At 39.6% G+C, this 27484-nt stretch overlaps 1 protein-coding gene across 2 annotated transcripts in view; it reads left to right on the forward strand.

Moving 5' to 3' along the window:
• Nucleotides 1-24313, forward strand: part of kcnh1a (potassium voltage-gated channel, subfamily H (eag-related), member 1a) — a 303671-nt gene extending 279358 nt beyond the window's left edge. For both annotated transcript variants that reach the window (XM_041178371.1, XM_041178377.1), the window contains one exon: nt 23468-24313. In XM_041178371.1, the coding sequence (XP_041034305.1) occupies nt 23468-24313 (846 nt within the window). The remainder of the gene's footprint in view (nt 1-23467) is intronic.
• The last annotated feature ends 3171 nt before the right edge of the window (nt 24314-27484 follow it).

Here is a 27484-nt window from a genome sequence, read left to right on the forward strand (position 1 = left end):
GCCTATTTAGTTCATTCCCCTTGGCAATGTCTTGACCAATCAGAGTCAACCTGCCTGGTTTGAATTTAAACAAATCTTGCCAGTTAACTGTCAGTCATTAGTTAACTGGTGCATTCTCCATGGCAGCACCTCTACCAATCAGAGTCCACTTGCTAACAAATCAGCACTCTCTTCTCATGAGGTATAAATTGCTGTTCCCTTTAATTTTGGGTCAGAATTTTACGTCGCGCGGGCGTGCGCCCAACCCGATCGGGAGTAGAATAGTGGGCGAAGATGTCGGGTGTGCGACCTGACATCATCACACACTAACCCGATATTTCGGTCAGTGGTCGCGCGTGAGAGTTGACAGTGCACCTGCCAACAATTAAGGGGCCTATTAAGGCCTTTAACATATTAATTAAGAGCAATTTTCTGCTCCCCATCCAACCTTATGTTTGGCGGATGGATAAATCGGCCAGGCGGCCTTTGGATTTTTGAAGAAATCTCATCCACGGGCGGGATGAGGTTTCCGAGTTAAATTATCTTTTAAAATGTTTTGACAGAATTTTTATTACCTATGTGTTCAGGTGAGTGAGTCCTGTGTGTGGAATTTTTTTCTGGGATCTTAAAATCTTTATTTTTTGGTTTTAAACTTCTTCAGCTCCCTGAAGCAACTCTGCCTTCATGGAACTTTCATTGCTCGCTCCCTCGCGCCTGTGCTGACTTCAGCACTCGCCCTCCTCCTGCCCCCATCCGGCAGCGCTGAGCCTTTCAGAGCGCAGTTCACGCTGGCTGGCCGTTAATTGGGCAGCCAGCGCGAAATCATGGTTGGGGGCCAATTGTGGGAAGCGGGCCCTTTCCCAGCCACTCCCGGGCCTTGCCTGCCACACCCGCCTGACCACCCGAAACTCCTGCCCTTGGTAGGATTGCCCTGATGAGCGCAAGACGAAAAGTTTCAACTTGTGTCTTTGTTCAGCAATACTCAAGTTCTATACTATGAAACGACTATTAATATTTGTGATCACCATGGGTCTGATTTTATCCCTTTGAATGGCTGCTGCCCCTGGATTTAAAGTGCCGATCTATACCCCTCAGCCTGTGCCACCAGGCCCTCCCCACTAATCTGTACCCCTCAGCCTGTACCATCAGGCCCTCTCCACCCGATCTCTACCCCTCAGCCTACAGCTTTCTGAACTCCTCCTGGCCTCCGGTGGAAGGCAGCTACAAAATGGCTGACATTCCACTTCAGACAACCTCGCTTCAACAGCGCCAGCTTTCACTGATCAGGGGTCTGATGGCCCATGATACCCGCTCACCACTCATTTAATTGTGTTCAGCAACATACAAATGTCTCTCAACTGCCTTCTTAACAATCTTAATTGGCTATCTGCAGGGTTGATGCAGGTTCACCTCCCTGCTGCCTTCCCACCCGCTGCCATCAGTTTCTGCCTTTGGGAATCTAACTCGCCTGCTCCTGCACATTCTATGGCCCCTCCAGCCATAAAACCCGCTTCAGTGGGTACCATAATTTTGCTCAATTTTTTAATATATATATTGTCGATTATATAGATATACCTTTCAGTTACCCCTTTGCAAGGCTAAAATGTTGTATTTTGTGTTTACTGTTCCTAGCACAATGATTCACATGCTAGGAATTTCAAGCTCTTGCCAGGGTGCCAAGGATGAAAATGTACCCCAGGTTTCTCCAGTCTTTCCTAATAATTCAGTCTTTAATGCTAGAATCAGTCTTATGGCTCTTTTCTGAACTCCATTCAGCACTTGAATGGGTGGAATTTTGGGAGACCCAAGTTCTATGATGAAATCTGGTAACATTCCCACTGACCTGATCTCTGGAAGACCCGATGGAATAAAGTGTCTAATTGACAACGAGAACCCTGCCATCAGGGTTCCAGGCTCTAAGGGGGAATTAAATTGCTGAATCATCTAATGTGGGAAGGATATCCTGCCTCCAGGAGCTGCTGGCCAATTAGAGGCAGTGCCTCTGAGATTGGTAGCCACTGCTGTTACTGCACTTGGGCCAATGCAAAGGACTGATGATAGACCCTCTGGAGTCAGGTAGTAGGGTGGGATAGGGGGTTACCAGTGAGACTGGGGGTGGAGGGGCGACCAACAGCAAAGGGATGACGGGGTGACTTCCTGCAGTTCTCCCCATTTGTGATTCAGGATCCCTCGATATAGCACAGAGTGCCTGAGTATGTAGGACTTGCCCACTCCCCACCGCCCCAACACAGGAGGCTGCAGGTAAGTCCACCACACTTGAGGGCCTCGACTGGCCCCCAGACAGGAAGGCTGTCCTCAAGCCTTCCCACCGCAGACTTAATTGGAGGGGGTTGAGAAGGCTGCAGGATCTCCACACCGCACCCTCCTGGCAGATCATACACCTATCCACCCACCATCCGCCACCGCCCCCCCCCCCACCCCACCCCAGCTCTGAACGCACCTCCGTTTAGGGGGTGGGAAAGAGGGATGTTAAATTCCACCCAAATATCTCCCTTGTTTTTTGATGACTGGAACAGAAGACTGTACAAATGACCAGAACTGGATGCAGTTTTCAAGTTGGTCTGACTAAACAGCCTATTTTACAAAATATTTTGGAGCCATTTTGTTCTTGTTTAATATTGTTTTGTAATCATAACATGTGAGAAATAGCCATCCTTTGGAATGTAGCAATTTCTACTTTGCCCCCACTGTTAAAATCTCATAATACAGGGTGATTGTAATGTAGTCTTCCCCTGCCTCTACCCAAGCATTGTATGCTTCCTTCCTTGGCCATTCTTGCAATTCAGAAACCTTTGTCTTATAAATTCATTTCTGTTAAGACCTTTGAGAGTAGCCTTGATTACATAAGATTAGAATCATGACTGAAACAACAGTGAGTTTGTTTTCTTGCCTTATCGGTTATTAGGAAATGGTGTAAAGCATCACATCACTGCCACATCAATTGTTAGGTTTAAAACAGAATGAACAGCATTATTTAGAAAACATTTTGTAAATGCTTAACACAGTGTTGTATGTAATTTAAAACAGTCATGTTGTCTTAAATAAACAAATGCTTCAGACTCCTGTCAATAAGCAGTCGCAGTGTTTAATGCATGCCATAGGAAGATAAAAATCTACTGTGTTACAATCCAGTCAGGACGAGTAAATTTCATTGTAAAGAAGACAAAATTTGAAATCCCGGTTATTAAAAGAGTAAAGCAACAAGGTTCAATGGATTTAAACAATCAGGAGAATTTTTACTATACAAGACTCAACAAAGTAAGCAGTCAATACTGTCTATCTTATGCTCAAACATCCAGAATTAACATGAGGTAAACGTGAATTAACAGGAAAACTCTGATTGAGCACAAACCACAAACTGCCTGCCAAATGGCAGACACAACCAACATAGAACCCACGAATTTCTCAGCAGCCCATCCAGACGTCAGTGATCACTGTGAAGCACACAAAAAAATCTTTCAAACCCTGTCTTTCTCATAGGGGATTTCAGCTCCTCTCCTTCGAGGATTTAACCTCTGATTTTCCTTAACAGCAGCTCTAACTCAGCCTGGAAACCCTCTTGCCTCTTCTACCTGCAATGAGTTGTCAGGCAACCCAACTCCAGCTCAGGCTGCCCCAGCCAGTCAATCACATTGCCCAAGACTATGCTCCACAGTATTTACCAGGCTGCCCCACAGAGTCTAAACTCAAGCACAGTTCCAGCTCCCCAGCTATGCTGCTGCCAATGACTGCTTCCAACCTGCTTCTGCTGAATCCTGTGTTGTGGGCTTTTGTCACGTAGGCTTTTTACTCAGGCCACATATGGTCCCATGGTTGCATTTTTGCATCTTTTCTGAGCAAGTGTCAAAGGAAACCCGGAACAGAGCATGCATGGCCCATCCCCCTGCTGCGCTCTGTGCTTGTGCCAGAGCCTTGGACATGTTGAGAGTTGTAGTCCTTCAACCAGGGCCCAGCCTCCGCCTGAAAACATACAGAAACAATCCAGAAATATAGATTCCCTCACAACTGCTTTATTTTTCTTTTTCAAAATATTATGCAATTTAATAGACTGTTAGAAAGCTGTCTCACTGGGCGAGCTATTTTTTTTAAGAACTCTTTACACACATTGATGCAGCAAACATATATATTATGAGGAAAAGCCAATCAAATATCATGGGTATTTTGTGTATATTTATTTATTCTTGGGGTGTGGGCGTCGCTGGCTAGGCCAGCGTTTATTGTCCATCCCTAATTGGCCTTGAGAAGGTGGTGGTGAGCTGCCTTCTGTTGCGGCCATGTGCTGGTAATATATAATACTAATAATGAAAAGACTGAAAACTTAAAACTGTGGTATCAGAATAAATTGAAAGTTCCTGTGTACAGGGCACCATTCTGAGACATCACTCTCATTTAAGCAATGAAAGTAATGCCATGGAGTGAATTTTACAAAGAAACTGTGGGTCCCATTTTCAGGAATGTTGAAACAATGCCAAACATGGAATCGTGTTTTAACTATGCCAGAATTCTGTCCATGGCTACATGTAGTAATGTACCATAGTTGATCTTTCACAAATTTTCTGCGTCTAGACATCTTAAAAAAAAAGTTAGCTTATAAACACTTTAAAATAATCACACTAAACTGATTATTCCGATGGAGGATGCCTTTATTAAGATAATCAACAATGGAGTTTGTACAAGCAAATTTGTTACTAATGTTACAAAGTTCAGCTTTGGCTTAGGTGACTTGTGCCAAAATATTTAACAGAACCATACACGTGCATATTTTAAATACCAGTATTATGTATTTTTGTCTTCATCTTCTTATGTATGGTGTAAAACAGACAGTTCTGTAAGACTTTCTATACAACTTACACTGGAAATTACTCCACAGCCAAATTTTATACTATGGGCAACTTGAGGGTTAAGATGAAGGAAATGGTCACACAAATCCAAATATCCATCTGTTGGTTGCTTTTGGTAAATTCTCCAAAATTCCTCCTTGTTATCTGAAATAATAGTGATGTAGGTGTCTGCAATAAAATTATTTAAATCCCTGAAAAGTGATTGAATATACCTTATGTAAAATCCTTACACTTTCAAGCTCCATTATTTTGTACAGTCCTTGCACATTACTGAATCTGGATAATATCTATAGAATTAGCCAACAAAATTAATATTGTGGAGCTGATTTTGCAGCTTGTTATGCCCAGGGTACTGTACATTCTTCAGGCACAAATTTTAAGGTAAAGAGATGTAGACCTGGGTCCTGGGTATCTGCCTGTTTAATCCTGTCCTTGGTTTTCAAGGCTTTCCTGGACTCCTGGTCTGCTTCTAAAAAAGGAATAGACCAAACAAAGTTACTGTAATCATGTGAAGTGGGATTCCTATTGGCTTCCTACCTTATCCTGATGATATAACATTTGCCCAGAACTCTCACTCACCCAGAAAATATAACATTGTTAACTGTCCTGGACCCCAATGACTACAGTCTCTGCAGTGATCCCAAAGACAGACTGTAGAATTCAGGTAAAGCACCACTTATACTTTCAGCTCCCACTCCTCCAGGAGTTTCAAGTTCATTAATCTCCATCTACAAGATATCATCTTGAAGGTGCCAATCATCAAGGCCAGAGAAGGAGATACCATTCCATTTCCAGGCCCTACCATCAGTGCTTTTCCCTATTAGGGAGTAGGTCTATGCCTTGACTGCATCTGAGCTACCAAATTGCCCAAAGCAGGAGACCTGCTTCCAGGTCACTCGCCCTTGCACTTGATCTGCACCCTGCTCACTAAGGCTAGATTGCTGTATTTCCCAGAATTATCTGAGAGCCAGCTTTGTTTTGTTCCAGAAATAAAAACATAACAGTCTGAAAAATTGAAACCAAAGTTCCTGTACCATAGCTAGGAATGGAACAATAAGGCCATCACAGGAACGGAAACCCGACTGGCATTTCTGGAATTGAAATGGCATTGTGCATAATGTGTTTACACAGTTAACTACTGAGACAACTGAAGAACTTGCATTTGCGTAATACTTTATCACGTCCTAAAACACTTGAAAACCAATGCGTTAGTATTTGAAATGTAGTCATGGCTGTTTTGTAGGAAATGATGCAATCGATTTACGTACAGCAAGATCCCACAAACAACAAATAAATGACTGACCAGATAATGTGTTTTGGCTAGTGTTCATTGAAAGAAGGTTATTGGCAAGTGCACAGGGTGAGTTCCCTACTTTATTAAAGTAGCTCCGTGGGATCTTTCACATCCACCTGAACTCACGCACAGTTTAATGTCTCTTCTGATAGATGTCTGTCAGTGCAGCAGTCGATCAGTCCTGCACTACAGTGTCAGTCCATATTAAATGCTTAGGTTTGCAGCGGAGCTTGAATACACAACTTTCTGGCATAATGGCAAGGGTACCACCAGAAACAAGGAGGGGTGAAGTTGGTCTTCAGCAGTGGCTTAAAGCAGGCCGTAATAAATTGGCACTTCCTTTTATACCCTGTCCAATTTTCTTTTCCATGATCAATTTCGCCCTTAAGGTTCCTAGCTCAACATTGGGATCAATGGCTTGATATATTGTACGCTCTAAAGCATAAAATATCATACCCTTTCTTCACCTGTGAGCAACACCAAAGGAGACTTAGAAAGTGAAAGTTAATAGAACGTATTTTTGGCATCCTCTTAGTTGTTGAATGCCTTTGATATAAGTCACAGATTTCAGAGGCAGCATAGACATTAATAATTAATTAAGTCAAGACATGCAACATCCTTTTAAGCTAAGTTTGTGATATTTTTAATGTTCAGTGTCCTATGATTAAAAATAGATTGGATGCACACTACCGTTCTTCAACAAGGGGAAGAATGTATATTTAATGTAATCCACTATAAAAGGTACTCTTCAAAAAGTGAAGATTTAGGCTACTTCTGCTTGGCACATTACAGAGTTGATTGAGGAAATGCTGATGGCATAACAGAGGGCAATTCTTTTGTCATTATCATCGGACCGTTTGCTCCACTGACATATCTCCAATAACACTATCTAGGACATAACATTACAGCTGGACTTTATATAGTGATCTAAGATCACAAGATCACTTTGTAGAAAAACAGATGTAACACAATGCATATTTCACACCCATGTTCTTTAAAGAATTAGTTTTAAAAAATCTTTTTAGATAATAGAACTGAATGTCAGTCACCAAACAGGAAGTGATATATACGCACTCGTCAAATCAAATCCTGAAAATTGTTTTCTGGCGGAATGACCAATTACCTGATGTTTTTAACAATAGTAATTTGAAAGTAGGAAACACAGACACCTGTTTGTAAATATTATCTGATAAAAAAGGTTTTCTACCATAAACCCAAAATAGGTTAACATGGATAAAATGTTGTCTGGTGAGTGTTTGATGTGAACCCTGTATTTCTTATTTCATGATTGTGTCTTTCAACTAATCGTCAAAGCTTTTGCTTTCTAATTGATAAAATTAGATTTCAAGAAGATTTAATTGATCTAAAACAATTTTTCTTGCATTTACTACTATTAGTAAAATAATTGGAATGTATTCAAAAGTTGGGTAATGGCAGTAAAAAGAACTTATGGACTGTTTGCACGTTTAGCCCCCGTGTTGAGGATTCCTGTCCATTCAAAAGAGCAACTGCAAATCTTCCTTAAAAAATCAAGCAAGAAGGAGAGGATTTTTTAAGTTCATAATAAGGTATTTGTTTAGCAAATCACATTTGCAGACTCCAATGCATCTAACCTGTCAAGCCCTGAAGAATTTAGTACACTCCAATGAGATCACCTCTCACGCTTCGAAACTCAGGAGAATACAGGCCCAGTCTCCTAAATGTTTCCTCATAGGACAATCCCACCTTCCCCAAGATTAGTCTGGTGAACCTTATTTGGTGGGAGTGGGAAGAGGAGTTTAAGGAGTTCAGAAGAACTTATTAAATTGTAAACAGTTTGAATTAGAAAGACAGACTGTCAGTTTCACTGATTATATTGATGGTGAGCTGTAAGATTCTAGTGTAACACTACCAGAGGCTGCTTCAATACTTTATACGTTTGCAAAATTCATGTTAGAAATCTGATAAGAATTCTACGAAACATACTGTTCTGCAATGAATTTGTACTGAGCTGTAAAATACATACAATTGTGACAATACAAATAGTGCACACTGAATTCAAAGGTATGTTAATTTTTTATTGTTAGTTACTTTCAAGATATCTACCTTTGAGATATTGTACCTGTAATATGTGATCAAAAGGAAATCCGAGAATTTTGTGTTTTCAGAGCTGTGAAATCCTCCAATCATCTGGATAATGGTATATCAATTAGACATAAAGACTTATAAATAAATATTATAAACCTACCTTGATTATGTGGCAGAAATACTCTACACCAAAGCACATGCTGTGGGCAAATGTTGAGAAGTACGTTGTATGATTAATTCCCCTCATTTGCACATCATTTAATATGTTCATCCATATTTGGACTTGTGACACATTCCTTGCTCCACTTTCCACTCTTATATGTTTCATCTTTAAGCGAGCGGTCTGGGAAAAGATGATAAAACAGTTTGGTTTCACCTGCGTTAAAAATGTCTCTTGGTGCATACTCATTCAGGATGTGGCCAAGAGCATTTTGGAGCTAATCATCTGTCATTACTACCATAATTGCTGCACCTCCACTGCATACCATGTGAAGACAATGCAGTGCCTTGTCTTAATTGGTTCAGCCATCCATCACTGCCAGGGCAACCTCCCTTTCCTGTAGAATTGGGTTGGACTTGGGAACAGTCTCTGCTTGGGTTGCCTTGAACCATGTTAGCAGAGCTTCTTCAATGTCTGGATAGGCAGCTGTTCTCATCCTCGTCCTTGTTGGAGGGAATGCCTGTTTGTTGAATTGTTCCAAAATGTCACCTGTATTTCGTAATGGTGGACAAATTGATGGTGGAATGTCCCACTCCTTTGCAATGTCCACTTTCTGTTTTGCACGACGGCTCTCAACTTGCTGCATCCACTTCACCTTCTCTTTGATCAGCAACACTTTTAACTTTCTCACCAGTTTAGTCATACTTGCAGGCTGTTCACATCCTTTCACGGAGAGATCTCAATGTCCAATGATGGCTTGCCCAGTGCTCCAAGATGTTCCGCTCTTGTGTGGTCTAACCCCACTAAGATAGGTCGGTGTGGTCATATGACAAGCTTAGACAAGTTCAGCTAATCCAGAGTTACCAGTGGAGAATTTTGGTTTAACAAGACGTTGTTCTATGAGATTTACTATTCTGCTACAGGAATGGTCGAGGACTTCGACATAACCAGAATTTCGTGTTATCCAAGTTTGACTCAACACAATTTCACTGTTATAATTTTGCGCTTCCATGTTATATGTTCAACAGGCACTTGTTCATTGTATGCATAGCAAAAATGCATTCTTGCCCTCCTGTAAAACATGATGAGAATAAAATATGGAGGTGATCCTATGGTAATTCAGAAATATCTGTGAATATATGCCATACAATGTTAAAAAAAAACTCTGTACGGATTGGATAAACTGAAAGATTTCACATTTATATGGCACAGGTTTTCATACTGAGGGGAGCCAGATATGTCATTCTGTTTGTTAGTGTATAATAAGCTTTGTTGAGTCTCAGCACCACACTAGTTGGGGAGGAAAAGAAAATTCTTAACCATGGAAATGCTCATCTGTGTCCACTGAACATGTAATAAATGCTATACCATTAGGGGAGCAGCATCAGGAATATCATCCTGCTCGCTCTTTCAGTTCAAGACTGTTGGAAATGAAAGGAATAGATTACAAAACAAAATGGAAGGAATAAAAGGAGATAAACCAGGGTAAATGTATTTAAAATTTGGTGTTAAAAAAATCCTAGGGAGAAAATTCCAATCTGTCAGGATTTTGGATCTACCAAATCTGTTCCCATCGGAACAGAGCACCCCTTCTCCCTGGCCCCTCCTTTAGATCCTTACAGTAATTTGGGGGTGTGCCTAGGTGGGCCAGGTTACCATTGGAAACTTGTCAGATACACCTCTCATAAGTTCAATGGTCCTTTCATCTGCTGTGGACTTATAATGCAGGACACATATTGAAAGTCATTGCAACCCTTAATCTTTGGTTCAACCAACCTACTACTGCCCCTCTCAGAGTGACATTGCTACTCTGCAATCACACTAGGCACTACGTAAGCACCTCTGTAACACCACTATACATGTAGGTACCTTCTCCTCATTCAAATGACCATGGACAGGATTTTCGCTACTTAGGTGGGTAGCTCAAGTCAGGGAATTTCCCGACTTAGCAGACTCACCTCAGTTTAAAGGGCCCTGCTACACACAAATTTCTGTCTGGGAAAGCGGGGGCAGGATAATGTTGAGCCCACTGACCCAGAAGCACATTGTAGACGACCAAAGGGGCAGGTGAGTGCCAAGGCGGGTGGTTCGATGGCTCACCTCGGTTCTCTGGGAATTTTTTCTCATTGTTTTAAAAGCTATTTGCCCCTCTAGCACTCACCTCTCACACCCCCTCATCCCCCACCCACACCTCATGGCCCCTCCATACCAATTCATCCTCCCACACCAAATCCCTATGTCACTTCTATACCACCACATACCTCCATGCCACCTCATATGCCCATGCCACCTCCATTGCCACTGATCCAGTATCCACCACAGACAGACTTCAAAAGCCATGTGGAGATGAAAAAAAGACTGCTGACAGTCCAATACAGCTCCCAATCATACACACTTGATACAGAAAAAAACTCCCATTCACAAAACCCATTCAAAGATTTTAAATCCCCTCAGGTGTTCAATCTGTTACAAAAACAAATTTCTATTCAGTATCAACTTCAAAGAAAGCTAATCCTTTAATATCTTCTTTAAACTGTCAATCAAAATGTGAACTCAGTGACCCCCCCACTGAGATAAGCACTTTTGAAACTCAGCCAAGCATTCATAATGACCTCAGCTGTAATAAAAGCCCATGGGAAATGCCAACAAAGAACTCTATTGAAACGGCAGGAACAGATGGTAATGTTTTTTTCTAACCTACACAGATGTCCTGTGAATCAAAGCAGTCTATTAGAAGATTTTTTTTTTAACTGGATCTGACAGCTACAGCCTTTTTTTTATTACATATTCAAAGGGCAGGTGATTTTAAAAATGAAATCATAACACTGAAACAGACCTTATCTATCCTTCAAGAGTGTTTACATCTGATGGGTATGAGGTAGCATGGGGATTTGGTGCAGGTGCATGAGTTGCCATGGAGGGGCCATGAGGTGTGGGTGGGGTGGGGGGTGCCGGTAAGAGGTGTGAGAGATGAATGCTACAGGGCCAAACAGCTTTTAAAGCTATGGAAACAAAGTCCCAGAGAACCGAGGCGAGCCTTTGTGAGTCCCACATTGCGGGTTAAGGCCCTTGGAACAATTATAATGCGGTCTGTTTGAACTCGGCACTAATTTCAAACGGCCCTGTTGAGTTCAGATCTCCTTTCTGTGTAATTCACATGCTGCCTCCTTCTCCTTGCCAGCAGAAGTGGGATCTGTTGGAAATCGGAATGGAATGTCTGGAACTGTGTCCCTCCTGTCATTTCTAATGACTCCACACTAACGACTCCACAAAAATCTGACCTCGTGTCTCTGGGATTTAGATTACCTCTCCTCAGCAACTGTCCTCTTGCCTTTCAAAATTGCCAGCATCACCCCCATACAAAGAATTTTAAAGCCATGGATGTTTATTCTCTTCACCTAGCAGCAAAGAAATTAACTTAAAGAAGCTTATAAGGATCAAAACTTACAAAATAATGAATAAAATGCGAATGCAGACCCATAGGCAGCTTTCCCTTGATGACGCTACAGATCCTTTTAAATGCAGCCTCTGGATTGTATGCCTCCCAAACTATACTGCTTATGGTTTGTGAGTGGTCAAGGAAGTGGCAATGACAATGCTGGTTAACAAAGGAAATGTAGTGGTGTATCCTGACAATGGCAGTTAACTCCCTATTTTTATATTTTAATCTAACCTCTGGCTATTTTGAAGTCCACCTGAAAATTAAAATAGGCGCACATCCATTGGTAAGTCAATGGCGGAATTTAATGACCCCCCCCCCCCCAACCTACATGTGGGTTTGGAGGTGGGGGTGGGCTGTGTGATCAGACGGGAGAGTGCAACGTGGAGTTCCCACTGCCTTTCCACCTACCTCAGATTAAGTCCGGGATGGGGAGGCTAGAGGACTTAACGGCCTCATCCTGTTGTCACTGAATTCTACCAGCGGCGGGAGGGGGACTCGCCAGCTGGGAAGACAGTATAGCAAACCCAGTTGTGTATGCGACCTTCTGAGGAAAGGGGTCCCTCGTACCTACGCACTAAGACCTGGCATTTGGAATGGGGCCCAGCAGGAAGCCACCCCCTACCCTGGCTGGCGAACCACTCCCGCCCCATGCTGATGCCCTACGTGTTGCATTTATGCAGGGGCTTGATTATTATTTATAAGGCACTTGGTATCTTACAAAATGCAACATTTTCTACATTATTTTTCTATTCAGTTACAAATGTGAAAAATCGCACTTTCTTGGACAAAATGTCATTAGCTCCCTTGGCACTTGTTATCTGCAGTCACAGTTTCTGTTACATATTGTTTGCCTGAAGGTGAGGAGTCTCCTGCTTCTTGTTGATTAACAGGATTAACAGTATCAGAGAAATACTTTGGCAATAGATTTCATAAATCAGCATTGAAGCCTTGTAGATGTTTGGATAGATTTGATAATGCGCAACATGAGGGCAATCACTCTATGATGTCTCAGCAAGAATTGATCCAGGAAAAATGTCTTGCGTAGCATAATTGTTATCCAATCTGCATTGCCTTCACAATAATGCTATATATAGAAATAGAAGGAAGGAAGAATTTCATTGATGATTTAAAAACTTACAACCTTCAATGGTGTATGTTAATTATATAGAAAATTGATTATCTCTTCCAACTTAAACTAAGATTTATTATAATGAAATTTGTAGAGTATAATTATGATGCTAAAAGATAAAATGTAAATTAATTACAAATTTGCACATTAGATTCATTTAGTTATTTGAGAAGCATAAGATCTACCTGGGTGAGAGAAAGAAGGCATAATTATTGTGTTATTAGGAATATCATTAATAATGCCATTAAACATATTTTAAATTATGAAAGTTAGGCTACTCCAACAATACAAACTATACAGGGAAAATAGGATACTATCACTGTGTTTTATTTGGGCTTGTATAAAAGAATCACTAACATGCTTTAGCTGATATGTTAAATCATTCTTATTTTTGCTAATTTTCTGCCCTTCCCATTTCTTTTAAAGTAATTGACTCCTTGAGATAAATGGATAAGGTCTGCAAGGCAACTTACTCGATGGTTTGGTAAGTGCCAGTGGTACTCTTGTACCATGACCAATAATTCATTATCAGCCATACAGACCACTGAATGGCAGGAGGCTGTTCATCTTGGGAGGCATCGCATCCCAGTCAATCCTGTCTTCAGCCAAACTCTACATATGTCCACTTCCAGAAGGGTTAGTTGAAAGCAATCAACACTGGAACCCAGGCCACTAATTTCCTTTAAACCTAGGGCCGTTGTGATCATTGCAGACCAGGATAGAATTGCGACTTTCTGATCTCAGTGGATCAGCTACTCACTCTTCTTTCAAGGGTTAAATGTATATGTTTCTAAATCAGCATACTATCCCAACCGGTGAGTAGTATTTATTTGGTACATAAAGTCTTCCTTTCAAGAGGCAAGTATGTCAGAGATCTAACATTAACCCAACATTGTCAACAATGTCAACTGCAGATTCATAAACAGCAATGTAATATTATCAATTATTTACCCCAACTAAAAGACAAAAGATTACTGCCTGTTCCCTGAAAAAAGTTTTCAGTAGTAAGTTAACTGATATATTCAGTACCCTTACCTACATTTGTAAAGATATGTTTGAATATTTAAAATGGATAAATACATGTGGGAGAACAGAATAGAAGGATATATTGATAGGGTGAAATTAAGTAAGTAGAGTGGGAGGAGGCTCCTGTGGAGTTTAAATACCAGCATAGCCCAGTTGGGATGAATAGCTTATTTCTCTGCTGTAAATTCTATGTAATTCTATTCTAGAGGTAACTGAAGAGTATGAATATTGAAAATTCAGAACTCTTCACAAGTACCCCGCCCCAGTTTCTTTACTGGAACCTGGATATGCTAGTCCATGGCCTTGCAAGAGAAATCCTGCTCAGTCTTTTTACGGGGCAGAACCTTTACAATGCCAGCCTTTGTCTTTTACAATGCCAGCAGTTTAAGAGATTCTCGGGTTGGGGACATGGAATTCCTGCCAGAGCAAGATCAATGACATCTGGTGAGACAAGGCATACCAGGTTCCTGAATAGTAAAAGTGGGGCCCACCTGGGAGTCCAGGTCCAGATGGTGACCTTGAATCCCAAAGAGGATCATGAATTAAAAAAAACATTTACACAGGGCAATTTTTAGATGTTTCTGATAGACGACTGCCTGACACTATAATAATCTCCCTCCCCCACTACTTTCCCCCCTTTGGCCAGCCATTCATTTTCTAGACATCACAGACTTAGTAAAGGCAGGTGCCCTAGTGGCAGATGTGCCCACCATTGCAATGCACAACATAACTCTGTGAACTTTGGCACAGTTACTGACAAGGACCTGGGGTGGCCACATTCTCCAAGAAGCATTCCCAACTCTGGATTTTTGTGAAAAGCAAATTGCCTGTTGTCTGAAAGTTATTCCTGCTTCATCTCTGCCTTGTCACTTCCCTGCTTGGCTACTCTATGTTTTGATGCTACTGTGATAATTACCTCTCAGAACTTTCACGTTATTCCTTCTATGCTTCAGATAGACTATCTTACTTGCTCTTCTACTTCGGTGTATGACATTGTATTGAAATTCAAACTTATCAGTCTCCTGCTCAAATTATTTCCTGTGACCACACTGTGGAACTCCATACTGATCAATTTTTTCTTCTATAATTTCCATACTTTAAAACATAAACTTGGCCTCACCTAATCACTACTTCCTGATTTAACTCATTGTTCTATTCCTTATTCACTAAGGGGCATCCATCAGTTTGGTTTTTCAATAATACTGTTAAGTTAATAAAAAAAAACCCTATAATAAACAAGTTGTAATCCATAAATAATCAAAATGAAGTTGTACTATTTCTATTGTAAGCATGTTACAGGATCACACGTAACGTCTACTGTGTTACAACCTCAATATTTTCTGAAAGAACAAGTAAGCTTATAACTGTGGTATCAAAAACTAAAATGACAGCTGATCAATTAAGCACTTTGAGACACCATGAGGTCATGAAACACAATATTATAAATGCAAGTTTTATTTTAGACATTAAATTATTCAAAACACCTCATCTTACAGAAAAACCTTGAAACATTCCTCTTCTAGAGTAGTTATTGATATTTTGAGAAGCACCATAATGTAAATAATTGTTCATTTATCAAAATCTTGACATTGTTTGTGCATTTTCTGCAATTATATACATTCTGGTGTTGCCAGAAACCTCAACTGGCAACTTGATGGATGAGCATGTTTTTGTTAGGAATCTGACCACCAACTTGTAAGAAAGACAGGAAAGAAGTAATGAAATACCAATAGTCAAGAGAAGGGACCCTGGGACATCTATGTGAAATCAGAGATATCAATAAGTGCAGACATTAAAATTAATTAGATAAAAACCTCACTTGCAGTAGCAAATACAGTAGGAGCCAAATTAATACATAATTCAGAATCCATTTGGTTTTGGAAGCTGCACAGTTTAAAAAAAAAATTTAATTATGTCTTGTAATTTTCCTGAAATTAATCATTCTATTCCAAGCCTCATTCTCCTCGATAAGTTAACTAAACTATAGCTGGCAGATAGGTCAAATTACTCATCCTCTTCTGTGAGAGGTAAGCATTCCTATGAAAAAAATATACCTGTTTTCTATTTATGCACATATTTGCGAATTACAGAGTTCTACATTAATAATATCATAGTTATTTCTTGGTAGGGACTGATGTTACTTTCCTACTAGATGCAGTCCTGGAGGATATAATCAATCTCTTCCTTTCACCTCCTGGAAGCTATTTTTTGGTGGACTGAAATAAACCTCTATAAAACTTCTAAAATATTTACAAGTTGTCATATAAATTAGCTCACTTCTGTTCATTCAGGAAATATCAGACAAGTATTATTTGGTGCCAGTTGAGCATCCTATATTAGACTTAATAAAACCATTTGATTCACTATAATATTTTATCTTCAAAAATGAAACAATCCTGGCACCCTTTGAAGCCACAGTTTACACCTGCTCAGGAACAGTTGCAAGCACAAATAACTGTATTGGACTTTTGGTTACACATACTGTGCAGCTGGCAATCTCAAGCAAACAACATTGAGGCCAATGCTAGTTAAGTTTGTTTTGCATAGATTTTAGGAATGGGGATAAATGAAGATCAACTTGTTTATAATTTAAATGAACTGGAGCCTGTTGTAAACTTGACATATGTCTCTCTAATTCAGGCACTATTTTATTTGCATGTGGCTTAAGTGAATTATTTTCCTAAACGTATTTGTACATTTTAATATTAACTGTTATTCCAGCAGATATTTGGTAGCTTACCAGTTCATAACAATCCTGTTAACTGACTTGAAAATGGCTAAGCTCAGCAGTCTGATGCCAATGAAGAGGCACACATGTATAAGTACAAGTGGTATGTGGGTCTCATGCTCTCAAAAAGCAGGACACCTCACTATAATGTTGAAATCAGGCTCCCACAGTGCAGCTGCAATCCTGACTTTATCGCTGGCCGGTTGAACTTTCCAGAGTTTGGGAAACCTGGCAACTAAATGGAGATGAGAGCAGCCAGATCAAGCAGAACTAGGGTTTTTATATCGCTTCTGTGGACCAGGACCCAGTTTCTCAAGCAAATCATCTGCCAAAATCAATCAACTGCCACTCCACTCTACCCCCTGCCAAATCCGCCATTCCGAATCTTCTTCCCCACAATCACTGCCTCCTGCCATTCCTCCCCGATGGCAGAACCCCTGTCCTCTCCACCCAGCCTTTCCCTTCTGCTCTGTGATCTCTCCTGGTCTCCCCACCCTCCTGATTGTTGTTCCAAACCTACTCATCAAACTTCAATCTTTCCCAGTGGCTAGAGACAGTGCCTGGTTGTAGCATTTTATGGTTTTCCCTCTGGCCAGTCTATCAATCTGGTCGACTGCTAGGTGGGAAACAGAGTAAATAAATGATAATGAGGTCTGGCCATTAAATTGAGCAGGTCCTCTGTGTTTCCGGATTTTCTGCCCTACCTTGCCCCCTGCCCAGCAACATACTCCTCCATTCCCTCACTGCAAATGTTGGGTCCAAAGATGTTTTCAGATATATAAAGCCACTTCTTCTGTATCTCCTCCCCTAAATGCTGATAAATCCATCCATCCTCAGTCCCTCCTGTAAAGAAAGTGGAGAATATAGTTACGGTCTGAATTTACTAAATTCAGCATTCAGTTCAGAGTATTGCAGCATGCCCAGGGATAGCTGCTGTCACTGAGGGTTATGAGTTCTGTGTTGGAGGTGAAAGACAGCAGATGCCAGAGTGGGAGGGCTGTTAATGTGGTGAATTGCAAAGGGGTCCAGGGTCACAGTCACATACAGAACAGAGGCTTTTGAAAAGTGGTCACCTGATTTACATTTGGACTTGCTAGTGCTGAAGACATGACTACTGTAAGCAATTGGAAACAGTTTACTTGGTTAGAGGTAGCACACCTAAACAGCTGCTTCACATAGAAGGAATCTTTGGGGCCCTGGATAACAGTGAGGAGAAAAAAAACAAAGGAACAGATGTTGCATTTGCTGCAGCAGCACCCGAACAGCTGGGGAGAGAAGAGCTGTAAAATGAATTGATGGAAGAATGAAAAATTCTATCCTGGAAGGAAAGAAGAGAAGGGATGGGAAGGGAAGACTAATGTAGGTGGCAGTGGATCAAGTGAATGGAATGGCTAGTGGGTGGAAAATGAAGAAAAGAACAACTCTGTCATCATGAAAGGGAATGATAGCAGAGGCATGGGTAATGGTGTGAACACAATTCGGTGGCCATTCCAACAGTGTGAAGCAAAAACGTTCTGCCAAAGAAAAAGGGAGGCTTCTTGGATGTTCTGATTAGAAAATGGAGTCATCAAGGTAGATGCAATGGAGACAGAGAAACTAGCTATGAGTAGGCATGGGGTTTTTACAGGAAATGGAGAAGGAAGAAGCATAATCTAGACATGCTGTAGTATGTGGGTGCATGATTTAGAGTTTTTGCCTGTGTTGTATGAACTGGATTTTAAAATTTAGAATATTTCTATAATGCTAAGTTAAGTATTTTGTTTGTAGTGAGCCAATGTGCGGGTTGAGCCTTTTGCATTAGTACTTGGAGTATCAATTAGCAAAGAAAGCTAGTATCATTATCTATAATTTTGGCACATTGTGAGTGTAATGCTGTGAAGCCAAAGGCACTCGGCCTAATTTGAGCCCATTTCACCACATAGATCTTTCACCTTCCTTTCTTTCCCTCCCTCCTTCCTCCTTCCTTTCTTGTGTCCTCCCCCGGCCACCAGCAGAGACTTGCATGAATTTTAGAAAAGGTCTATGCCAGAATGGCTCTAATACCTTCACTAGAAAATTGAGTTAATTTTGCAAGAGATAGTACGTTGTGCTATTATTATTTTTCCATAACTGTGGGGTAAATCACATAGACTATTCTGAAGATGAAAACTACTTGCTATTCATTAATGTACTGCTTGTAAAACACACCATTGATTGTTTTGTAGCTGTTCTTGTTTTGATGGAATGTATTAAAGAGAATTCACGTGGTGGCACATGTGACAATTTAGTACTGGTACGTAGAGTGAGATGTATCTCTCTATCAGGCAATTGTTTAAATATTGGCCAGTAAACGATGGACACTGTAATGTACAGTCTGTGGAATTTGGTTGTATAAGTGACCAATGCCAATGACATTGAGACAATAAGCAGGATTTGTTTGTTAGCGTGTAGGGCGGGCCTTAGCTGTCTTAATTGGTTGTCCGCCTATTCGCAGCCTGCACTGAGGAAGTTCCGTGGTGATAGGACTGCATCAGGAAGCCACCGCCCTCCCCCAACTCCAAACCCGCCATCATGGAGACAGGAAAATTCAACCCAATGTTTCAGCTTGATGACATTTTGTCAGAAGTGAATATGAACAAAAAAAGTGATTTTTCAACAATAACCCCAAAGCTATTTTTTCTCCATCAGCACTCAGAATGAAAATTTTGCAATATTTTATGCTGTTTCTTTGACGGCGGTGGGTGGCTTTTGAGCTGCCTTGTTCCACTCTGTTTATCTGCGCAGAGATAGAGTTGAGAACAGTTTGAGTGTTTATCAGTTTAGTGAATTCTCCAGGAACATCTCTTCTTCCAACAACTTGAAAAATATTATTCTTTACAGCTACACATGCACTGATTCTGTGACTGACACTGTGAAAGTTATTGGATCTGGTAATTAAGTTCTGCTGACATTTACAAATATCAGAAGTAACAGTAATAGCTCTTTATCTGAGTTTTATTTATTTATTTTTGGTTTCATCTTATTTGTATTAATATGACAATTAAGTGTGAAAAAAGTTTAGGAAAACAGTTATTTTTGTCTTGCAAAGATGCTTATTTTGCAATTCAACCTTTCATTAAATGTTGAGAACTGAATTTATATCACTTTGCTACAAAATAATTGTTTAAAAACTATTCCACTCGGGGAATAAAACTGGATGCATTTTGGATGGGACATGGCAAGTGAAATTAATTTTGTATTTATGGTGCCCTTCAGATAACTAATGCTTAAATCTGAATTATAAAATTTCAAGTAATAAAGTCCATTCAGCCAAGCCCCCATCATTAACTTCATCTCATCACATGCAGGCACCATTGCCATTTCTAATGTTGCGTTTGGGTTTTGGAGCTCTGAATGGCTGACTGATGTACCAGTGGCATGAATCTGGTTCCTCCATCTAGTCCTTCATTACATCATATGTGTTTCTATGCTGTATTGTAGTTCTAAATATACTGACACTTCTGCAGTGCTAAAGGTTAACAACAAGAACCAAGGTTTATATTTTAAACATTTGTCACTTTTACAAGGTACTTTAATTATCGGAGTACCACAGAAAGAGAAGAGGGGTTGCATGGGTCAAACTTTCTCATTCCTTATTAGTCATAGAAAGCTTGTAGGAGTGGGAAACGTTTAAATATGTACCTTGTCAACGTTTGCTGTCAGCTCCAGGCATTGGAAAAGTTTAATTGCAGCTCAAACTACAGTTTAGTCATACAAAATTATGCCTGATGCTTATCAAAATGAATGGTTCTTGCCAGATGTTCTAAGGAAGTAGATTAACTGATTTGAAGGTATTGGCTGCATTAGCAGGACATTTTGAGTATGATCACTTGAATGAAGTGATAATCTGATAACACAAACCAAGAGAAGTTTGATTTTAGCTGAACACTGCAATTTCAGTTCTTCAAAATGTGTATCTTAGAATCATAGAATGATACAACAGATAAGGAGGCCATTTGGCCCATTATGCCTATGCCAGCTCTTTGAAAGAGCTATGCAACTAGTTTCACTCCCCTGCAATTTTATCCTTAATCTAATTTTCATCTAATTCTCTTTTGAAAGTTACTATTAAATTTGCTCCCACTAACCTCTCAGGCAATAAATGCCAGATCATAACTCACTGTGTAAAACAAATTTTCCGCATCTGGTTTAATTGCCAATTATCTTCAATCCAATGCGTGTAAGAGACCAACCCTCCTGCAGTTGGAAACAGTGTCTCCTTATTTACTCTTATCAGAATCCTCAATAATTTTGAATACCTATTAAATCTCCCTTTAATCTTCTCAGTTTTTAGGAGAATAATTCCAACTTCTCTATTCTCTCCACATAACTTAAGACCCACATCCTTGTATAATTCTGGTAAATCTCTTCTGCATCTTCTTGAAGGACTTGATATTCTTCCTAAAGTGTGGTGCACAGATTAGATACAGTTCAAGCCTAACCAATGATTTCTAAAACCGCAGCACAACTTCCTTGCTTTTATACTTCATGGGCAGAAATTTCAATTTTCATTAGAAGCAAGGCCAGAAATGGGAAGATTCAAAAATTGGCATCAGAGAGTTCCGTGCCCGGTTGCTGACATGTTTCTGGCTCCAGGTCAATTTTGTTACAAAAGAAGTGGGATGGGGCCAGCTACCCACCCACAGGAAGGGGGTGTGGGTGGGGGGAGGGGCAGTTGCCTATTCAGCCAATTAAATGGTTCTTTAAGGCCACTGAGCAAAAGTTGACTGGAATTTTTTTCTGGCCATTAGAGAAATCACATCAGGTGTTGGGGTCCTGACCCTGGAATGAATTTTCCAGTCAGCCTGTGGGTCCCTCACTGAAGCCAAAACATGGCCACGGGATGGAGGCATCCTTCCACAGGGGCAGTGGGGTTGGGGTGGGTTGTGGGGGCAGTGTTCGATCCAGTAGAGTAGCTGTGGCCTTTTTACATTTTTTACATTTAAGTTCTTCACCTACTCTTCAGAGTACTTCACCATTGTGAGGTGCCCTCTCTCCCTCTCTTACATGCATTGGCAGTTCCCACCTCAAACAGTAGGGCTCCTGATGTGTCACTGCTGGAAGTCATTCTGTTGGCCCTGCAGACTTGAGAGCCCGAATGCCATCCTTAATTAGATGGCCAATGTACTCCCTGGTCACTAATTGGCTATCCGTACAGAAATAGCATCAGGCATCATAGTCCTGACCCTGGAATGAAAATTCTGCCCTATGCCTCTACCTATAAATCCAAGGGTGTTGGCACATGTAGGTTAAATAAGCTATACTACTGAGGTGATTATATGGTATTAGCTATTTAGACTGGTAAAGAGTTAATAGGGCTGTGATAGCCAGCGAAGGATGAATATTTGAAAGAAAGAGACAATGGCAGCGAAGTAAGTGTATATGCTGGTGTCCCTGCCTGTAACGTGGTAAATCCATTAGGAAGAGTCACTATCTCCTGAGGAACAGTGCAATAAGCGCTTCTCAGAGACTGTGAATGTTTGTTTTCTTGCTAGGGAGACATGTTTTATACCTGAACATAGCTGTCCTGATAAGGTAGGTCAGATGGACAAAAGCAAATGGTGGAAGCGATCATATGACTGAAGCTTAAGAAATCTGAGACCTGTGTATACGGTACCTGTATGATTGGATGATGGGATTTTGTTTGTAGTCCAAAGATTGATTAATAGATTTGATAGTTTTGGATCCACATTAAAGGTACAATAATAGATGGTGTGTTTATTTTGTGTGTGTGTGATGCTGCAGTTGCTTGGTCTCTGCATATATATATCTATGTATGTCAGGTCAATTTACTGTCCAAAGCTAGAAAAGTGTGACTACTTTGATATGTTCACTCTAGATGCTAGGGTGGGTGTTAGAGACATCAAAGAGTCATGTAAGCTTTTTTAACAGCTTTATCAATTTGTCCGGCCACCATCAAAAGATTTATGTGAAGCCTCTCTGTTCTTGCATCCTCTTTAGACTTGTACCATTTAGTTTATAAAGTTATAAAGAAATGATATGCAGTGATTACTAATTAACTTTTGATAGATTATTGGATTCATACAAGGACAGATTTCCAGGGCATTAAATAAAATTACTATTTTTAAAATATCTAACTGTTTAACTGGTCTTAGTGCACAACTAAAACTTATTTTCAATATCCTTATAATCTTTTTGAGCTTCTGTGTGAAATCAAAGACACTATTGATTCTTCAATGAACTACCATAACATGCTTAGTGAATTCTGGAGTAATTTTTAAGAATTATTATCCAGACTGTAGCATAATCTTTTGAAAATAAATTTAAGCATTTTAATACTTCAGTCAATAACTTTGTGTAGCCTTGAACCATAGTTCAACATGTTTGATTACATGTGAATTAGAATGTTTCCTTTTAAACATTTTCTCCTTTAAAGCAGCATGTTATTTGGAAACGGTTTGAGTGTCCCATCAGTTTGAGACCAATATTGACTCAAGAAATCAATAATACTCTAAACCAAAACGATGACCAACTTTTAAAAAATCAATATTGTTTTGTAAATGCATCAGCAAGACTTATGGGTCACAGTCATATCACACTAAGGTTCCATAAAGGACATTGCTATGAATTAATAACAATGTGTTGTCTGTTAGTCAAAAGAAGTAAAGTAACTTTTTTTATAATTGTTTGGCTGCAATGATGCACCTTTAACCATTGACAATGTGATGGAAGAGATGTACACATGTAACACATTATAAGTGAACTATTAATTTTTGATTTTTCAACCTTTCATTCATGTAGATTGTGTTCAGGAAGATCAGTGATGTGAAGCGTGAAGAAGAAGAAAGAATGAGGAGAAAGAATGAGGCGCCATTAAACCTGCCTCCTGACCATCCTGTCCGCAGGCTTTTTCAAAGGTTTCGACAGCAGAAGGAAGCTCGTATAGCTGCAGAAAGATTGAAGGATGCTAATGATGTAGAGAAAGGTACTGCACAGTTAGATGGCCACGTAACAGATGCTGCAGCAACGACTAGTGTAGTTACAGTAACTGAAAGTCCTGCAACTCCAGTCCCTTCACAAGTGGTTAGGGCCTCAACATCAGAGACATCAGACCAGGCTAAATTGCAAGCTCCAACATCTGAGCAATTTGCAGCTGCTAGGCAACCTGGAGAATCTAGTAAGCGGAAGGGCTGGTCCAAATTTAAAGAGTCTGGTTCTAAAGCAGAAGACTGGAATAAAGTGTCAAAGGCAGAATCCATGGAAACTTTACCAGAAAGAACTAAAACACATGAGGAGATGTCTCTGAGGAAAACAGATTCATGTGATAGTGGTATCACAAAGAGTGATCTGAGATTAGACAACGCAGGGGAAACACGGAGCCCTCAGGACCGAAGCCCCGTGCAGACGGAGGCAAAGCACACTTTTTATCCAATTCCTGAACAAACCCTTCAAGCAACCATATTGGAAGTAAAAAATGAGCTGAAACAAGACATAAAGTCCCTGAATAACAAGATCACCAATATTGAAAAACAACTTTCAGAAATACTGAGAATATTAAACGCAAGACCCACAAATTCGCCACAGGAAATATTTGAAATATCAAGGCCAACAACCCCAGAATCTGATAAAGAAGACCAGCAGTTCTAACTGAATCAGCCTTTGGGTGACAAAAATCTATAATGGGAAAATTCAGGTGTCATTTACTAAACATCATCTAATTTGAAGATGAGCTGTCCAGAGTGCTGAAATGATGGGGATTAATCATGCTTATTTCAACTTCCTAGGAGGCATGCCCGGATATATATGCCTCAATTATGGCATGAAGACTAAAAAATGTTCCTTTTGTTTTTACTGATCTGCTGTATTTTGTTTAGACAGTTTAAAGAAAATGAAATTATAAACACCCAGTCAATCTACAAATATTTTTGCACACTGGCTTATGATGTCATTTCATGGAGACAAATGCCTCACTTCTGCTGGAAACTAATTTGAAAAATGCAGGATTTCTTATTTTTTAGCATATTGTCTGCATAGCTTATCTATTTCACTAATGTAACCAAAGGGACTCTTAGGAAATTTTACAGATCTGTACTGTATTTCTTTAGATTCATCCTTCACTAGTCATGTTTATTTTGCTTTATTTTTAAGATTATAGACAGAAAATAACGCCTCTTTATGCTCCATGTAGCTCACCTTTTTTATAGAAGAGATATGTTTAATTTTTTTTAATTGCACGAAAATAACAGCTGAAGACAAACATTAATTGTTCTCCTTTGCTTTTAACAGAATGTGGATCATCCTATTGCTTCTTGTTCATGCTAACCTTTGCTTTGTCTAAGTCCACTGATTTTTTAAAGCTTTTTGAGCTGAAATTTCAAAGGTGAAAATTTATTGCAGTTTTAGAACATAAAATGGCAATGAATTATGTTCACTGCCCTGCTGTTTTTGCCTGTGGTCTTCTCTCACCTCAGCTGATTTTTAAAAATTGCTCCATCCCCTCTTGAAGCCACTAAATTATACTGTGCCATGGTTCCATAGGCACTGGATATCCTTCAGTATTGTGCCCCAAGTGACTGTTCTTCATTGTAACTCCAAACAGTCAGTATCAACAATCTTGTAATTGTGGGAGCATCAAAACTGAACCCAATTTGTCTTCACTGAGCACCAAACACACAAACATTTTATGTAGCAGTCACTGAATAATGATCAGGAGCGGGACTCATGGGATGATTTCTCCTTCCCTAGTAGATGTGCTACAATTACTTGGAACACTTAAACTATTTTTATACTGAATTCTGGAAGACTAGCATTTGTAGACCAACTTTTTATGTTTATGTTATTAAATCAGACTCCCTTCTTCTAATGGCAGACTCGTGCATCCAGTTTTTTTTTTTGTTGGTCTGCAATTCTATTGTTGAACTAAAAGAGACAGAATCTAATTTTCAATTTATTCGCGGGAACTGTGTATTACTGACAAGACTGGCATTTGTTCAACAGTGCAAATGCCAGTAGCCAAGTCATGATTGCAGTTCTCCCAAAATCAAAACTTAAAACAATATACAATAATAAAAGCAGCTTAAAAATGGCTGCAGATAAATCCTAAAAGATGCCATAGGATCTGAGTATTTTCTTTACAGCATCCTGCATGATTCTGCTGGTCATGTACGTTAAGAATGAAATTGGATAAAATTGGGTAAGTATCTTATTCCACCATAAGTGTGAATGTAAACAGCAGCTGCTTCAATAGCTAAAGTGTTAATTTTTATGAAGACCAGCTTTGGAGAAATCATTCAGTGGCAGCATAAGACAGACTCTTCTAATCCAAAGGATCTAGTGCAACATACTAAGTGCCGACTTGATATGTACAGGCAGAAGAGACTCTTAAACAGTTCAAGACCAACAAAGCACCTACTGATTTAAGTGCTCGAAGGGAAATTTTTAATAAGCCCATTGTAACATACTTCCATTCAGAGCAAATTTGCTTTAAAAAGAATGGGAACAGGAGAGATTTGTAACTGTCAGCTTTTCTGAATGTTATAAGGAACAATATAAATTCCAGTTTCATTTGGGCTTTCACTATATTTTGAATGGTTTAATGATGTAAAGGTTTCTACCATTACAACTATTGTACAAAGCTGTTTGCCCAAAATGTAATTCTTTCCAGGGCATCCACAGTTGACAATTATTGTAAATGAATACAATACTGAAAGGCTATGCCAAGCAGGATCCAAGAATTCAGTCTTAAACAGGGAATGATGTTTACATTGCTCAATAAAAATGAGTGGTTTAATACATTGTCATTAGCTAGTAAACTAAATAATTCTAAAGACTTTGTTAAACATTTACAATTATTTCCATGTAATTTTTCTACAGTCGCCTTTGTTCATCAATCTAGGATGAATTAGCAGATGGTACCATGCAATATATGTGGTCTGCATAAGAGGTACTTAGAAAAGATGCTTTAATTTTTTATAAGTTTTAAATAATTACTAAATTGTATTTTTTACAGTTCAGTTCAAATTACTTCAGATACCTACAATCATATATCAAAGCTGTAATTTCTAAAGAACAATTAATAGACTAATTTTCTTAAAACTAGTTAGTGAAATGAATTGATAAGACTTTTCTAATTGTGTATTGATCTTGCTGCTGTACTCCATTAGGAGTGATGACACAGTAGCTGAGCAATACTCTATATAAATTTGGATTAGCAACACAGGATGGTCAGATACACTCAAAGGAACTTGATCTATAGAGTGTTTGAATTAAAATCACAGAGGCAGATTAATACTGTGTACAGCAGTTAGAAGTTGTGGAGTAGGATGCTGAAGAAATAAGACTTAGGGCGGGATGTTCCAGCCCTGCCCACCACCAGGATCGTCCAGTCCCGCTGAAAGTCAATGGACTATTGGCTGGGGCTGCCAAATCTCCCATAGCATGACCCACCACTTTTATCTTAAAGACTCAAACCTCCTGAACTTTGGGGAAAATATCAATTTAAAGACAAAACCAGGTTCTTGTCATTGTAAACCAGGTTCTTGTCATTGTTAAAAGTGACTGGAGAAAGTTCTAATAGAAAAGAAATATCTGTTTTGTATGAGTTAATTTTAGAAGCTTTTTGCATGAACCTGCAAACTGCATTAAGATTAGGGCACAGTAGGTATGTGCTTCACTTATTTTCTTCCCAAATCAAAGAAGTACCAGATAACCTACATTATTGGTTCCAGTCCACTACTTTACTTTTATCACTAATGTAATTATGCACATACTCCTGTGAGCATGGCAAAAGTACTGAACAATTTAGGAACTATTTTTGTG

This window comes from Carcharodon carcharias, chromosome 2, assembly GCF_017639515.1.
Source record: "Carcharodon carcharias isolate sCarCar2 chromosome 2, sCarCar2.pri, whole genome shotgun sequence".
Classification (NCBI taxonomy): domain Eukaryota; kingdom Metazoa; phylum Chordata; class Chondrichthyes; order Lamniformes; family Lamnidae; genus Carcharodon; species Carcharodon carcharias.